At 43.6% G+C, this 14,924-nt stretch overlaps 1 protein-coding gene and 9 non-coding genes across 10 annotated transcripts in view; all 10 read left to right on the top strand.

Moving 5' to 3' along the window:
* The window catches only part of eogt (EGF domain-specific O-linked N-acetylglucosamine (GlcNAc) transferase), a 29,757-nt gene extending 15,121 nt beyond the window's left edge, over nucleotides 1–14,636 (top strand). The window contains exons 10-16 of the mRNA XM_030091756.1: nucleotides 6,113–6,184; nucleotides 7,327–7,413; nucleotides 11,602–11,670; nucleotides 11,989–12,050; nucleotides 12,171–12,290; nucleotides 12,679–12,781; nucleotides 13,070–14,636. Of these exons, the coding sequence (XP_029947616.1) occupies nucleotides 6,113–6,184; nucleotides 7,327–7,413; nucleotides 11,602–11,670; nucleotides 11,989–12,050; nucleotides 12,171–12,290; nucleotides 12,679–12,781; nucleotides 13,070–13,216 (660 nt within the window). The 3' untranslated portion in view covers nucleotides 13,217–14,636. The remainder of the gene's footprint in view (nucleotides 1–6,112; nucleotides 6,185–7,326; nucleotides 7,414–11,601; nucleotides 11,671–11,988; nucleotides 12,051–12,170; nucleotides 12,291–12,678; nucleotides 12,782–13,069) is intronic.
* trnae-cuc (transfer RNA glutamic acid (anticodon CUC)) lies at nucleotides 107–178 on the top strand. Its single transcript has one exon. It is a non-coding gene; the product is annotated as a tRNA-Glu (tRNA).
* On the top strand, nucleotides 651–723 carry trnae-cuc (transfer RNA glutamic acid (anticodon CUC)). Its single transcript has one exon. It is a non-coding gene; the product is annotated as a tRNA-Glu (tRNA).
* On the top strand, nucleotides 1,106–1,177 carry trnae-cuc (transfer RNA glutamic acid (anticodon CUC)). Its single transcript has one exon. It is a non-coding gene; the product is annotated as a tRNA-Glu (tRNA).
* trnae-cuc (transfer RNA glutamic acid (anticodon CUC)) lies at nucleotides 2,005–2,076 on the top strand. The gene has a single exon. It is a non-coding gene; the product is annotated as a tRNA-Glu (tRNA).
* On the top strand, nucleotides 2,550–2,621 carry trnae-cuc (transfer RNA glutamic acid (anticodon CUC)). Its single transcript has one exon. It is a non-coding gene; the product is annotated as a tRNA-Glu (tRNA).
* Nucleotides 3,095–3,166, top strand: trnae-cuc (transfer RNA glutamic acid (anticodon CUC)). The gene has a single exon. It is a non-coding gene; the product is annotated as a tRNA-Glu (tRNA).
* On the top strand, nucleotides 3,545–3,616 carry trnae-cuc (transfer RNA glutamic acid (anticodon CUC)). The gene has a single exon. It is a non-coding gene; the product is annotated as a tRNA-Glu (tRNA).
* Nucleotides 4,445–4,516, top strand: trnae-cuc (transfer RNA glutamic acid (anticodon CUC)). Its single transcript has one exon. It is a non-coding gene; the product is annotated as a tRNA-Glu (tRNA).
* Nucleotides 9,903–9,974, top strand: trnae-cuc (transfer RNA glutamic acid (anticodon CUC)). Its single transcript has one exon. It is a non-coding gene; the product is annotated as a tRNA-Glu (tRNA).
* Nucleotides 14,637–14,924: the final 288 nt, after the last annotated feature.

Raw genomic sequence — 14,924 nt, 5'->3', positions numbered from 1 at the left:
ATGTTTTGGAAATCTACTCAGATGAATATTTGATCCTTGCAAGAGATATCTGTCTGAGCTTGCGTTAACTAAATATGGATGACAAGGCAATGCCAGTAGTCAGAGTTCCCTGGTGGTCTAGTGGTTAGGATTTGGCGCTCTCACCGCCACGGCCCGGGTCCGATTCCCGGTCAGGGAAGGTTTTTTCTGTAAATGATCTCATTTGAATGTTTTAGTTTGAGACTAATTCACTGCTTGAGCATGTGGCATCTGAATCCTGATCATTGGACCAGTCGGCCCCTCACAGTTCCCATGCATGCGTTGTGGTGTTTCAGTGGTGAGGTTGTGTCCTTCTGAAAACCACGGCCAAAAATTTCATGTTGGGCAGGGAGCATCTGTTGAAAATCCACTCAGATGTACATTTCCGCTTGCCATCAATTATCAAACCAAGCATGTGGCAACGAAACCCTGATTAGCTGACCCCTCACCCTTCCCTGGTGTTCTAGTAGTTGAGTATTTGGTCCCCAGATGGACAGGCCCAGAGTTGGATTTCTGGTCATGGAACATGTTTTGGGAATCGACTCAGATGAATATTTGATCCTTGCCTGAAAATCCTGTCTGAGCATGTGGAAGCTAAATCTGGATGACAAGGCAAAACCAGCTGTCACAGTTCCCTGGTGGTCTAGTGGTTAGGATTTGGCGCTCTCACCGCCACGGCCCTGGGTCCGATTCCCGGTCAGGGAAGTTTTTTTCTGTAAATGATCTCATTTGAATGTTTTAGTTTGAGACTAATTCCCTGCTTGAGCATGTGGCATCTGAATCCTGATCATTGGACCAGTCGGCCCCTCACAGTTCCCATGCATGCGTTGTGGTGTTTCAGTGGTGAGGTTTTGTCTTTCTGAAAACCACGGGCAGAATTTTGTGATTAGCTGACCCCTCACCCTACCCTGGTGTTCTAGTAGTTAGTATTTGGTCCCCAGATGGACAGGCCAGAGTTGGATTTCTGGTCAGGGAACACATTTTTGAAATTTGCTGAGATGAACATTTCATCCCAACATCATGTATATATCTGCCTGAGCTTGTGGCAACTGAGCGTGGATGACAAGGCAAAGCCAGCAGTCAGAGTTCCCTGGTGGTCTAGTGGTTAGGATTTGGCGCTCTCACCGCCACGGCCCGGGTTCGATTCCCGGTCAGGGAAGTTTTTCAAGGAATCTGTCCAGTTGAACGTTTCAGCTTGAGATGAATTCACTGCATGAGCAGGAGGCCTTTCTACCCTGATAAGAAGGACCAGTTGACCCCTCGCAGCTCAAATGCTTTGTGGTGTTCATGTGGTGATTCTTTGGCTTACGGAAGGCCTCGGGCAGGACTTTTACTTTGTCCTGGGTAGGAAACATCTGTTCGAAATCTACTGGGATGCACGGTTTAGCTTGCTATCAGACATCAGCCAAGCATGTGGCATCCAAATCCTGATCAGCGGACTAACTGGCCCCTCACCTTTCAGTGATTTTTGGTTGTTAGGAGTTGTCCCTCGGAAGTACACAGCCTGGGTTTGATTCCTGGACAGGGAGCATCTTTTCGAAATCTACTCAGATGAATATTTTGGGTTTACATCAAATATGAGTCCTAGCATGTGGCGTCTGAATCCTGATCACTGGATGCCTTTGCCCCTGACTGTTCCCTGGCACTCAAGTGGTTAGAATTTGTCCTTCTGGAAATCACGGCCAGAATTTTCTGTTTGAGTAGGGAGCATCTGTTCAAAATCCACTCAGATGAAGGTTTCCGCTTGCCATCAATTATCAAACCAAGCATGCGGCAACGAAACCCTGATCAGCTGGCCCTCACCCTTCCCTGGTGTTCTAGTGGTTGAGTATTTGGTCCTCAGATGGACAGGCCCAGAGTTGGATTTCTGGTCAGGAAACATGTTTTGGAAATCTACTCAGATGAATATTTGATCCTTGCATGAGATATCTGTCTGAGCATGCGTTAACTAAATCTGGATGACAAGGCAATGCCAGTAGTCAGAGTTCCCTGGTGGTCTAGTGGTTAGGATTTGGCGCTCTCACCGCCACGGCCCGGGTCCGATTCCCGGTCAGGGAAGTTTTTTTTCTGTAAATGATCTCATTTGAATGTTTTAGTTTGAGACTAATTCACTGCTTGAGCATGTGGCATCTGAATCCTGATCATTGGACCAGTCGGCCCCTCACAGTTCCCATGCATGCGTTGTGGTGTTTCAGTGGTGAGGTTGTGTCCTTCTGAAAATCACGGCCAAAAATTTCATCTTGGGCAGGGAGCATCTGTTGAAAATCCACTCAGATGTACATTTCCGCTTGCCATCAATTATCAAACCAAGCATGTGGCAACGAAACCCTGATCAGCTGGCCCCTCACCCTTCCCTGGTGTTCTAGTGGTTGAGTATTTGGTCCTCAGATGGACAGGCCCACAGTTGGATTTCTGGTCAGGAAACATGTTTTGGAAATCGACTCAGATGAATATTTGATCCTTGCATGAGATATCTGTCTGAGCTTGCGTTAACTAAATCTGGATGACAAGGCAATGCCAGTAGTCAGAGTTCCCTGGTGGTCTAGTGGTTAGGATTTGGCGCTCTCACCGCCACGGCCCGGGTCCGATTCCCGGTCAGGGAAGTTTTTTTTCTGTAAATGATCTCATTTGAATGTTTTAGTTTGAGACTAATTGACTGCTTGAGCATGTGGCATCTGAATCCTGATCATTGGACCAGTCGGCCCCTCACAGTTCCCATGCATGCGTTGTGGTGTTTCAGTGGTGAGGTTGTGTCCTTCTGAAAACCACGGCCAAAAATTTCATCTTGGGCAGGGAGCATCTGTTGAAAATCCACTCAGATGTACATTTCCGCTTGCCATCAATTATCAAACCAAGCATGTGGCAACGAAACCCTGATTAGCTGACCCCTCACCCTTCCCTGGTGTTCTAGTGGTTGAGTATTTGGTCCCCAGATGGACAGGCCCAGAGTTGGATTTCTGGTCATGGAACATGTTTTGGGAATCGACTCAGATGAATATTTGATCCTTGCCTGAAAATCCTGTCTGAGCATGTGGAAGCTAAATCTGGATGACAAGGCAAAACCAGCTGTCACAGTTCCCTGGTGGTCTAGTGGTTAGGATTTGGCGCTCTCACCGCCACGGCCCGGGTCCGATTCCCGGTCAGGGAAGTTTTTTTCTGTAAATGATCTCATTTGAATGTTTTAGTTTGAGACTAATTCCCTGCTTGAGCATGTGGCATCTGAATCCTGATCATTGGACCAGTCGGCCCCTCACAGTTCCCATGCGTTGTGGTGTTTCAGTGGTGAGGTTTTGTCTTTCTGAAAACCACGGGCAGAATTTTGTGATTAGCTGACCCCTCACCCTACCCTGGTGTTCTAGTAGTTAGTATTTGGTCCCCAGATGGACAGGCCAGAGTTGGATTTCTGGTCAGGGAACACATTTTTGAAATTTGCTGAGATGAACATTTCATCCCAACATCATGTATATATCTGCCTGAGCTTGTGGCAACTGAGCGTGGATGACAAGGCAAAGCCAGCAGTCAGAGTTCCCTGGTGGTCTAGTGGTTAGGATTTGGCGCTCTCACCGCCACGGCCCGGGTTCGATTCCCGGTCAGGGAAGTTTTTCAAGGAATCTGTCCAGTTGAACGTTTCAGCTTGAGATGAATTCACTGCATGAGGAGGAGGCCTTTCTACCCTGATAAGAAGGACCAGTTGACCCCTCGCAGCTCAAATGCTTTGTGGTGTTCATGTGGTGATTCTTTGGCTTACGGAAGGCCTCGGGCAGGACTTTTACTTTGTCCTGGGTAGGAAACATCTGTTCGAAATCTACTGGGATGCACGGTTTAGCTTGCTATCAGACATCAGCCAAGCATGTGGCATCCAAATCCTGATCAGCGGACTAACTGGCCCCTCACCTTTCAGTGATTTTTGGTTGTTAGGAGTTGTCCCTCGGAAGTACACAGCCTGGGTTTGATTCCTGGACAGGGAGCATCTTTTCGAAATCTACTCAGATGAATATTTTGGGTTTACATCAAATATGAGTCCTAGCATGTGGCGTCTGAATCCTGATCACTGGATGCCTTTGCCCCTGACTGTTCCCTGGCACTCAAGTGGTTAGAATTTGTCCTTCTGAAAATCACGGCCAGAATTTTCTGTTTGAGTAGGGAGCATCTGTTCAAAATCCACTCAGATGAAGGTTTCCGCTTGCCATCAATTATCAAACCAAGCATGCGGCAACGAAACCCTGATCAGCTGGCCCCTCACCCTTCCCTGGTGTTCTAGTGGTTGAGTATTTGGTCCTCAGATGGACAGGCCCACAGTTGGATTTCTGGTCAGGAAACATGTTTTGGAAATCTACTCAGATGAATATTTGATCCTTGCATGAGATATCTGTCTGAGCATGCGTTAACTAAATCTGGATGACAAGGCAATGCCACTAGTCAGAGTTCCCTGGTGGTCTAGTGGTTAGGATTTGGCGCTCTCACCGCCACGGCCCGGGTCCGATTCCCGGTCAGGGAAGTTTTTTTTCTGTAAATGATCTCATTTGAATGTTTTAGTTTGAGACTAATTCACTGCTTGAGCATGTGGCATCTGAATCCTGATCATTGGACCAGTCGGCCCCTCACAGTTCCCATGCATGCGTTGTGGTGTTTCAGTGGTGAGGTTGTGTCCTTCTGAAAACCACGGCCAAAAATTTCATCTTGGGCAGGGAGCATCTGTTGAAAATCCACTCAGATGTACATTTCCGCTTGCCATCAATTATCAAACCAAGCATGTGGCAACGAAACCCTGATTAGCTGACCCCTCACCCTTCCCTGGTGTTCTAGTGGTTGAGTATTTGGTCCCCAGATGGACAGGCCCACAGTTGGATTTCTGGTCAGGGAACATGTTTTTGAAATTTGCTGAGATGAACATTTCATCCCTGCATCATATATATATCTGCCTGAGCTTGTGGCAACTGAGCCTGGATGACACGGCAAAGCCAGCAGTCAGAGTTCCCTGGTGGTCTAGTGGTTAGGATGTGACGCTCTCACCGCCACGGACCGGGTTCGATTCCAGGGAAGTTTTTCAAGGAATCTGTCCAGTTGAACATTTCCGCTTGAGATGAATTCACTGCATGAGCAGGAGGCTTCTCTATCGTGATAAGAAGGACCAGTTCACCCCTCGCAGCTCAAATGCTCAAAGTGTATTAATGTGTAATATTCACTTCTCCTTGGTTTTCTCGTGTTTCGAATTTCACGTTCTCACTGCTACAACTTGGATCTAAATCCCTTTTTTGGAACAACTTTTATGAATCTCCCTGGATGAATTTTTCAGTTTCATATCAAATATCTTTCCTAGCATATGGCAACTAAATTCTGATCGCTTGACCAATAATCCCCTCAACGCTCACTCACAGTCTAGTACAGGGATCCTAAACCACCGGGCTGCGTTACCACCGAGCCCTCGTTAAGGTGATTTCATACATTGTCGTGCTCGGCTGCGATTAATTAATGTTGTTTCTGTGGTGCACTCAAAGCTTGGGGAGAACGTGTCTCGTGGTTAGAATTCGGCACGCTCACCTTTGTGCCGTGAGGTCGGGTCCTGGTCATGGAGCATCTTTATTGAAATGTACTCAGATTCATATTTCATCTTATATCATCTGACACAGTACAATGTAAAATACAGCTTAGAAAGTTTCCTTTTTTGTTGCTCTTGGTCAACCTGAACACCTCTGTGGGTTTTTTTCTGATTGTGCGCTCAGATCTTTTTGCAGGTCTTTCATTATTTTGATGAGATTTTTCACAACATTTCTTCATATTTTAACAGATTTAGGATTTTTCAAGAACCTGTTGCCTTTTGAATTTAGATTTGTTTGTACCAGCATATCTGAGGCTTTTACCATTGTGATAAAGATAACCAGAAACTTTTCTTTAATACAGCTGAAGCAATAATTGTCTATTTCACTGGTTTTGTTTGTATTAACATTTAATTATTCCAGGTTTCACTAGCAACAAATATTAACATGCATATCCTCAATAAAAAAAGAACTTCAGACGGTCACGAAACATTGGGTGAAAATAAATCTCCTTAACATGAAATATGCCCACTTTGATATATTCATCTCATCTATAGGTGTGTTTCAAAGATGCCTTCTTCTCTCTTCTCCCAAGAATGAGATATGGCCTCTTTTACAACACGCCTCTCGTAAGTTACCGCTCTCTCTTTTTCTCTTACATGTGTGCGTGTGTGCGTGTGTGCGTGTGTGCGTGTGTGCGTGTGTGCGTTCTTGTATTTCTATCCTTGTTGGGGCCAAATGTCCCCACAAGGATAGCAAAACGTGGAACGACGTGCCTTGTGGGGACCTTTTTCCGGTCCTAAGTAGGAGAAACAGTGTTTTCTTGACCATGTTGTTGTTACTGAAAAAAGTAAAAGTGCAAAAACATTTCTTTAGGGTTAGGCTTTGTTGTGGTGTGGGTTAGGGTTAGGGTTAGGGTTAGGGGCTAGACATGAATGGGAGTCAATGGACGGTCCCCACAAGGATAGAAATACAAGACTGTGCGTGTGTGTGTGTGTGTGTGTGTGTGGCCATTGTAATAAAAATTCCTATGCATATGTTTGCTCTAAGGAAATTGCAGTACCCCACACCATCTTCATTTATAAGTTTTTTAGCTTACATTTTGTGTTTTTTTTTTATTGTTATTATTATTCAGTGGTCTTTCCTCACCATAAGTACAATGAAATCTGGTTCAGTCGTAAACATGCAGTTTGAGACAAATATTTATGTGATGTATTCAAAAGCTCAGCAAGTGCTTCCATTATTTAAATGATAATTCCAAGGAGATTACAGTAAAGACGATCCCATGTAAATACGTGTCGTCCCATGCTCCCAGCCTTGAGATGTGAAATATTGATAGGTCAGCCTGAAGCCGCTGCTTTTGATTGCCCCTGCAGCACACATCATGTTTATATTCATGCGCTCACATTTCCAGCAGCAGCGTAGGAGTGTATGTGTGAGATTGTCTGACTTCAGGAATGCGTAGACTCATATGGTATTCATACCAGGGAGATTAGGAAATCTGTTTACAGTTGTCAGAATCCCACCGGGTAACATATTTTTATATTTTTCATCACCGCTCAATGCAGTCGCACACAAGTGTGGCCAGATTCAATTAGCCTTCAATTTATTTGAAATCACTGTGTGCTTGTGTGCATCTACGTATGTGTGTGTGTGTGTGTGTGTGTGTGTGTGCTGTAATGTTTTGTATTGTGTTAATAATGCTAAATGTATATGTGACTGAAATAGTGAAACTGACCCTTTACATCTCCATGTGTTGTGTTGATGGAAGATCTCAGACTGCTCCAGTGAAGGGATGTTTAGGGCGTTTTCTCAACACGTCCTGCATCGGCTCAACATCCTGCAAGAGGGGCCAAAGGTAGGGAGAAAGTCTTCAGGGAACAAAATAGTTACTTATGACAACGTTGTTTTGTTTTCATCGATCAAATACATTTGGTCGTGACTGGGAAAGTTTTATCTGGATATTATCTCAGAGGTGATTATACATTTCATCCTAGAATTCTGACTTAGTGTTCATATCTTGTAATATCCATGTCTTTTTGTCAAGGTTCTTCATGTTGTTCAGTCACATGTTCATGGTCAAAACATTCCCACTCTTACCAACATGAGGAACATATTTTTTTAATGTCTGCTTTCTTGTTTGCACAATTTCTCCATTTGCATAAAAAATAAGAAGTGTGGATGACCAATAACAATTTGGGTTGTGGTCGGGAATGCACCAAAACTAAGAGAGTCCATATTTGAGCTGTATTTTTACAGAGAAAACGAAAAAAATAAAACACTGGGCACACAAGCGCATATCTACTGTAACCTTTAACATTTAATGTGATGCAGCCTGTTTACTCTGTTTGCTCAAGAAAAAACTTTGTGAACAACTTGAACAGTAGAAAAAAAGAAGTCCTAGACAAAAAAGAGTCACATTTCTCCCAAGTGTGACCACAACAGATCCTCTCTCTTATTACTCTGTGCCAGAAAACCTCTATCCATGTTGTACAAAGTAGAAGGATAGATGCATTATATTTTCTGCAGTTGTGGATTTCAACAATACAAACATTCAGAGTTAGATTACACAGTGACGGAAGCACAGAATCCTAAACAGTAATTTGGTGGAAACTCTGCGGGCCGCTGTTGCTTCAGTGTCCTTTAATGCACGTACCCAAATAGCAGGGGTGAAAGCAGCAACCAGCACAGACTGATAACAGGACATCGACAAACAAATCAAAGCTGAGAGGTGTTTGCTCCGGTAGATAACTCATCTCAAGAGTCAAGTGTCTGCAAGCTGATTGCCGTAGTGCTGTTATGAATGGAAAACACTTGCTCACAGAAGGGAAGAAATTGCAGGGGCAGGAATACATCTGCAGTGAGTGTTTCCACTTTTCATTCATAATAAATCAGTGCATGCTCACCATATATTTGTATACACATATATAAACTCTATTTTATTTCACACTCAAGGGGCTTATGTGTCTTATCAAAAGATGATTCTGATATGTTGAACCAACAACAGCTGCATTTTCTTAAAGCATTGAGCCACAGTTTGGTTTGAGTCTGAAAGCCGCTGTCCATAAATCCCGAGGATTGCATCAGGAAGGGAATTTGGAGCCCAAAACGCTCAACTGAGCAAGAGAGGTGGTCAGTGCAGAAGTTTTGAGAAAGTTTCTTCAAGTTGAATTGAAAAGAAAAAAAAAAAAGGAAAAAGTCGACTGCTGTGATGAAAGTGGATCTCATGAGGAGTGCCTCAGAACTCACGAGTTAATCACGTCGGGGATTAGAGCGCACATCGATACCACGCTCAGGTTCAGTGGTAGATACATCTCAGCAACAAATACTGAGAGAAGACGTTTCAGATCACTCTGACTGCCATTTGTTTGGTTTTTAGCAATTGTTACTTTACCGGATCATGCTGAAAATGCAATCCTCCTAAGAACGTTTCACAATTACTGGCCACAGTCACATGGTGGTTTTGATTTAGAATTAGTTTATTCCGAATTAAGTATTTTGGAATTAAATAATTCTCTGCTATTCCACTCCCCTAATCTGCTTTAACAGTGGGAGTTGCAAAGTGTTCTAATTGGACAGGAGGGCGGATGTGGCTTACTTAGGTCAATTAGAAATAAACAATCCCCAATGCTGGCATTTTTTTCTCGACTAACTTTGATCCTACAGTTTTAGAAAGATCTGCATTTTTATGCTCCCATCCATCCATTCTTTTCATTATATTAATTTCTTCTAAGGCTCCAGTTAAATAAATTATTAGCATTATCACCAAAGAAATGATATTACATTTGGAATTCAGTGTCTACATGGTCATTTTAAAGCAGAATTAACTTTTATTTGGAATTAAAGAGGAATTAAAAGTCCCATGTAAACCCAGCCAGTGAGATGTAATCCTGATGTGGATCTGAGTGATTGTCGTCCCATCATGCGAACCCTGTGGTGCTCCGTCTCAGTTTGTGAACATTTTGATATGGAAACACTTGAACTATAAGTTCAGATTTCAACTCATTAACAGCTAATGCTTGGTGAATGTCACACCTCTGGCTACCAGCTGGGCTCATAGTTGGGGAAAAGAAGATTGCGGACCAAAGGTCTTTGGTTTTATAGTTTGTTGTCTTGTAACATCGAAGGGAGCAACTGACAGGACGAGATCTTGAACCAAATGAAGGGTGAGAGCTGTTTGAGTGACGGGCTGCTGTGATCAGGTCAGGTTTCTCTCGGATCATGTTGCTGGAGCAGAAAGCAGTCAGCAGAAATCCACTCAGATGCACATTTCAACCTGGTATCAAGTGTCAGTCCTGGAATGGACCAACCAAATTATGATCACTGGTCCCAAGGGGGCTTCTCACGTCCCTGGTGGTCTAGTGGTTAGGATTCGGCGCTCTCACCGCCGCGGCCCGGGTTCGATTCCCGGTCAGGGAACTGATTTTCATAATGCAGTCACAGGCACATTTCAGCTTAATATCAAATATCAACCATAACATGTGGCAACTAAATCCCGATGACTGAACCGGTTATCTCATTGCAGCTCTCTGATGATCATGTTGTTAGTATTCAGTGGTCTTACTGCCGTGGCTCAGGTTCTCTTTCCAGTCTGGAAACAATTTTTCAAAATCTACTCAGATGGGGACATTTTGTCTTTGTATCAAGTGTCAGTTCCAGCTTGTAGCAAATAAATCCTGGATCACTGGATCAGCAGGACCCTCGGTTCTCTGAAGGTCACGTGTTCAGGATTTGGTATTCTCACCCCTGTGATCAGGGTTTGATTGTCAGTCAGGGAACATCTTGTCTGCGCTCATTTCCACAGAAATAACTGCCGTCACTTTGTAAATTGTAAACTTCCTCTCAAAAATTCGTTGCCCTTCATTTCCTTTATACTCGCTCAAAATTCTAAGTAGAGAAATAAATCTGTACACACGAGAATTAAAAACAGAGAAGAAGATAGTGTGTGTTTATTATTTTCAGTTCCTCATTTTTAATAATTTGATTTGAGAAATTCTTGAATTCAAACATTTCCAGATTAATTGCTGCTTGTACGGAAACTATTGCCATAAACTGATCGTGTCAAACATAAGGCCCACGGGCTGGAACTGGCCTGCAGGAGGCTCCAATCTGCCCAAGTTTATACTAGTATAAAGTACTATTAACTGATATAGTACTAGTCTCTGAAAGGGTACATGCTTAGATACTGCATGTGTAGATGCATCCACTCCCTTGTTGGTTTTTAGCTCCAGAACTTGTCTTTTTGGTGCCTGACAGTGACTGACTGTATCTGTACGACCAGCGAAACCCGATAACTTCTTCCTTCACGTGGAGGAACTCATTCGGTATTCATACACTTCACAAAAAATATGCTAAGAAGCTTTTCAGCGAGACACGGACAAAGCTGCTGGCGATAGGCGCTTGAAAGAGAGGTCTTCTCGGCCCTGACCTTTTCCCCGGCTCCTCCTTTCATCCCCAGATTAATGGCGTGAGCCAGAAACTCACGCTTGCCCCTTTTCCTCTATTGCGCACTATTAATTTGACTTCAGCATTTATCTTCGCTTATCTCCCCTCATCATAATTTGCTTAAATCTGGTCCTGTTCAGAGCGGTGTTGCTTTGAATACTTGATTTTTGCTCATGGCAGAGGAGGAGACAATATGTGTGGATTTGACTCACACTCACTGCTTATGCTAACGTGGTGCAGTTTTGTGTATGAACAGTAATTGTTGTTGAAGCTTGGTCTAAAAATAAAAGTTCCTCAAAAGTCTAACCACTCGTCCTGACCACAAGGTGGCAGCAGAAGACCACATAAAGAAAAAAAAGCAAATCTCTGAACTGACTGTATAAATGAGAGTGCATCAGAAAATAACCCTCTTTGTTTCCACCTGAGCGAAAAGCTTGTGTTGTGATTTTATTGGATTTATCCTGTCCGCTGTGCTGTAAAAAAAAAAAGAGACACCTGACGTTGGAAGCTTGAAGTTATTTTGAATGAGTGCCGTGTTTCCCGGGCCGCCTATCTTTTCTGTCCTTGGCTGATTGATTATTGGGTGCATTGCTGTTTTCAGGAGGGGCGTGTTCGTGTCACCCTGCTGGCTCGCAGCACAGAATACAGAAGGATACTGAACCAAGTGGAGGTGAGCCGGAGCACCACCACCCCTCCTCTCCGGTGCCTCTCAGCCACCCGTCACTCTCCACCTCCACTCCTTCTCTCCCTTTTGTGCCTCCTTTTGATTTCTTTCCTTTGTTACTTTATCCATCCCTCACACTCCCCCTGCTCCTCCCTCCTTCTTCCCCTATCGATTTGCTGCCCACCTCTGTTAAGTGCTTATTCAAAATCTCATTTTGCTATAAACAGAGCAAGAAGAAAAAAGAGTCTTGCGGTTTATATTGTCACTGCCCATATTTTCTTGCTCTCACATTGATTGCAGAGCACGTGTGTGTTGTTGTTACAGCTGGTAAATGCCCTCAAGACCGTGGCTTTACTGGAGGTCAGTGTGGTGGACTACAAATTCAAGTGAGTTATGGAGCGGGTTGGGAGAAGTAACCGTTTCAGTTTTCTTTTACAGTATTTAACATTTGCACAATAAAGATGATTAATGTGTAATTCCCTTCTCCTTCTTCTTCTTTCTGTCAGGGACGTTCCCTTCCTGGACCAGCTGAGGGTCACCCACAACTCCGACATCTTCATAGGGATGCATGGGGCCGGGCTCACACACCTCCTCTTCCTCCCAGACTGGGCTGTCATCTTTGAGCTGTGAGTGACATTCTTTTCTCATTTTTTTTTTTTTTTTTTTTTTTTGGTCCGAGTTTGTGCATGTGTGGGTGTGAGTGAATGTCAGGAGAGGCAGAGGAGCGTGGAGAGCTGTGGGGTTTGGCGCCATGCACTCCAGGGGACCCTCAGCCACTGGACGTGAGGCGGTGAAACGCTGCCTAAATGAGCCGGCGTTCATCACACCTGGCGATCCCGGGGGAATAATCGGAACTTGCATATGTGTGTTTGTGGGTTTTGTACAGCTTTGGGTAAGAATCGAAGTTCACACAGCACGAGAAGGAGGAGAGGGTTGAAAAAGTGAAAGTAGAACGAGTGAAAGAGGCAGACAGAGAAGAGCATGAGATAAAGTGTCTGCATCTGTCCCTCCCAGATATAACTGTCAGGATGAGAGCTGCTATCGAGATTTGGCTCGGCTGCGGGGCATTCGATACGTGACTTGGCAGAAAATGGACAAAGTGCTCCCACAGGACAAGGTAGGGGAAACTCCCATACAAGAAATTAATTCCCCAGTACCTCAGTGGGAGCGTTCGCTATTCATCTGGGCGATATCACACACATACACACACACACACACACACACACACGTTTAATTACGTGCCTTTATAGGATCAGTACGGTATACATGCACACTTCAGTTCTCATTTATATCATCTCTTGTGTCATCGACCTGCATCTGCAAGGACGACCTGACAACACAAACACACATTTGTATGCTTTATATGTCTTTTAATGTATGCATGTTCTTCTTCTGCTCTCCTCAGGGTCACCATCCCACCCTCGGGGACCATCCGAAGTTTACCAACTACTCCTTTGATGTGGGGGAGTTCATGCGCATCGTGCTGGAGGCCGTGGATTACGTAACACAGCATCGGAAGTGGCGGCGTCACGTGAATCACGATGAACTCTAGAAGAGTTGTGTCGCATTGGAAGAACTTTTTCACCTGAATCTGCCGTTTGATGTGGTGGAGAAAGGCTCCTTCACGTCGGCAGAGGAATATTTAGGATTGTTTTTAAAGGTGGCGATACTCGGCGTGGCGATGGGTTATTTGTCAGCTCCCACCCGCTCCTCTGAACGGTCCAGATAAATGGAAGCGGCACAGGCAGACAGCTCAAGTTTGAGTAGCTTTCACTAGCTCTATTAGTGTCAAATCAGTTAAAAGACTTGGCGCGTGCACTCGAAGCATCTGGAGCGCAATAAGATGTGTCCTATGTTTCTTCATTACCTCCAGTGCGTCTACTTCATTCCGTGCCGACAAAGTTAACAAATGAGCAGCTGTTGCGGCATTCCTTCACATGCGACGTCTTGTCCCATTTGATCAGTGTCACGGCGACGCCAGTCTCTTTAGAGTTGTTGACAATCACGCCGCAGCCCGCCGGAGCGCGTGCGATTGCGCAGTATTAACATGCTGGATTCACACATGGAAAACTAGAAGATGTGTGTTTGGTGGATTATTTATTTGTTGCAACAGTGTTTTGCTTTCATTAGTTCTGTTTGATGGATTTGAAAATGTGTCAAAATAATGATGTTTACTGCTCATCCTACAAATACATGTTTCTTCCGAATGTAACACCATTCAAAGGGAAATCAAACTGTTTCAGCACTGTAGATTTGTTTTAAAGAAGCTTTTTTTTTTCTTTTTTTTACAACAAAGTACTTATAAAAAAATTATTATAAAATAATAATTATAAAAGAAAAATGTCCCCACTTTTCGATTTTTGGTTTAGTTGCTCATTACAGTCAGTCTGATACACACTTTGGAGTGATGTTCACAACAAAAATCTACAACTCTGCAAAGTTTAAAGACGATACATCTGTCAATCCTACAAGATCAGTCTGCTGTGTGTTTGTGACTGGAGCCTCACACAAAACATTAAGTTTTAAATACTGTTCAGATGTTTGTATAAACTAAAATATAACACTCCAAATTGTGTGACAACTGTTTTTTTTAAATTGAAACTAAAGTATTTCACTGGATTTGTATTTATCACTTTGTAAGTTTACAGGATTTTCTTTTCTATTCGTCTACTTGTTTATTTAAACCAGTGTTTTTGTGATGACAAAGCCTTTGATATGCTGCGTCTTGTTGTTTATTTGCATTCTACCAAGCGAAGTACCAGTGTCAGTATGGTTAAACTATGAGGACGCTGCTGCCTGTTTCCTTTCCTTCGGCCTCTTCGACCATTTTACTTTGATATTTTACAGTTAAGTTGTTGAAAGCCACCTGGGCAGTTTCCAAGAGTATTTTAAGCAACCAGAAGATGATTTTTGTATTTTTCTGCCTCTCTGTGAGCTTAATGTTTTATTTATCAGCCTAACCATGTTGGACTGAGCCTGACCTTATTTTTTTTTTTTTTATTTTGGTCAAGACTTTACATAAAGCTGTGGGCCTTTTGAAATAAATGAATCTAAAAAAAATGCTGAAGTATGTCTTCTTGTGTGTGATATTAGGCATCGCAGATTTCATTCATATTAATTTAATCAATCATCCTTTGAAGTGTGACCTTGGAAGGGAGGTGGGGGGGACTGAAACCTCTGTCCTGCCAGTTCTTGCTGATGCCAGACAGCTTTCCCGTGGCTTTCATTATTTTAGTGAGTTCAGGTCTGAGGAGGGAAAA

The sequence above is a fragment of the Salarias fasciatus genome, chromosome 5 (genome assembly GCF_902148845.1).
Source record: "Salarias fasciatus chromosome 5, fSalaFa1.1, whole genome shotgun sequence".
In the NCBI taxonomy this organism is placed as follows: domain Eukaryota; kingdom Metazoa; phylum Chordata; class Actinopteri; order Blenniiformes; family Blenniidae; genus Salarias; species Salarias fasciatus.
The sequence above is the reverse complement of the archived record's forward strand: the minus strand, read 5'-3'. Positions and strand labels throughout refer to the sequence as shown.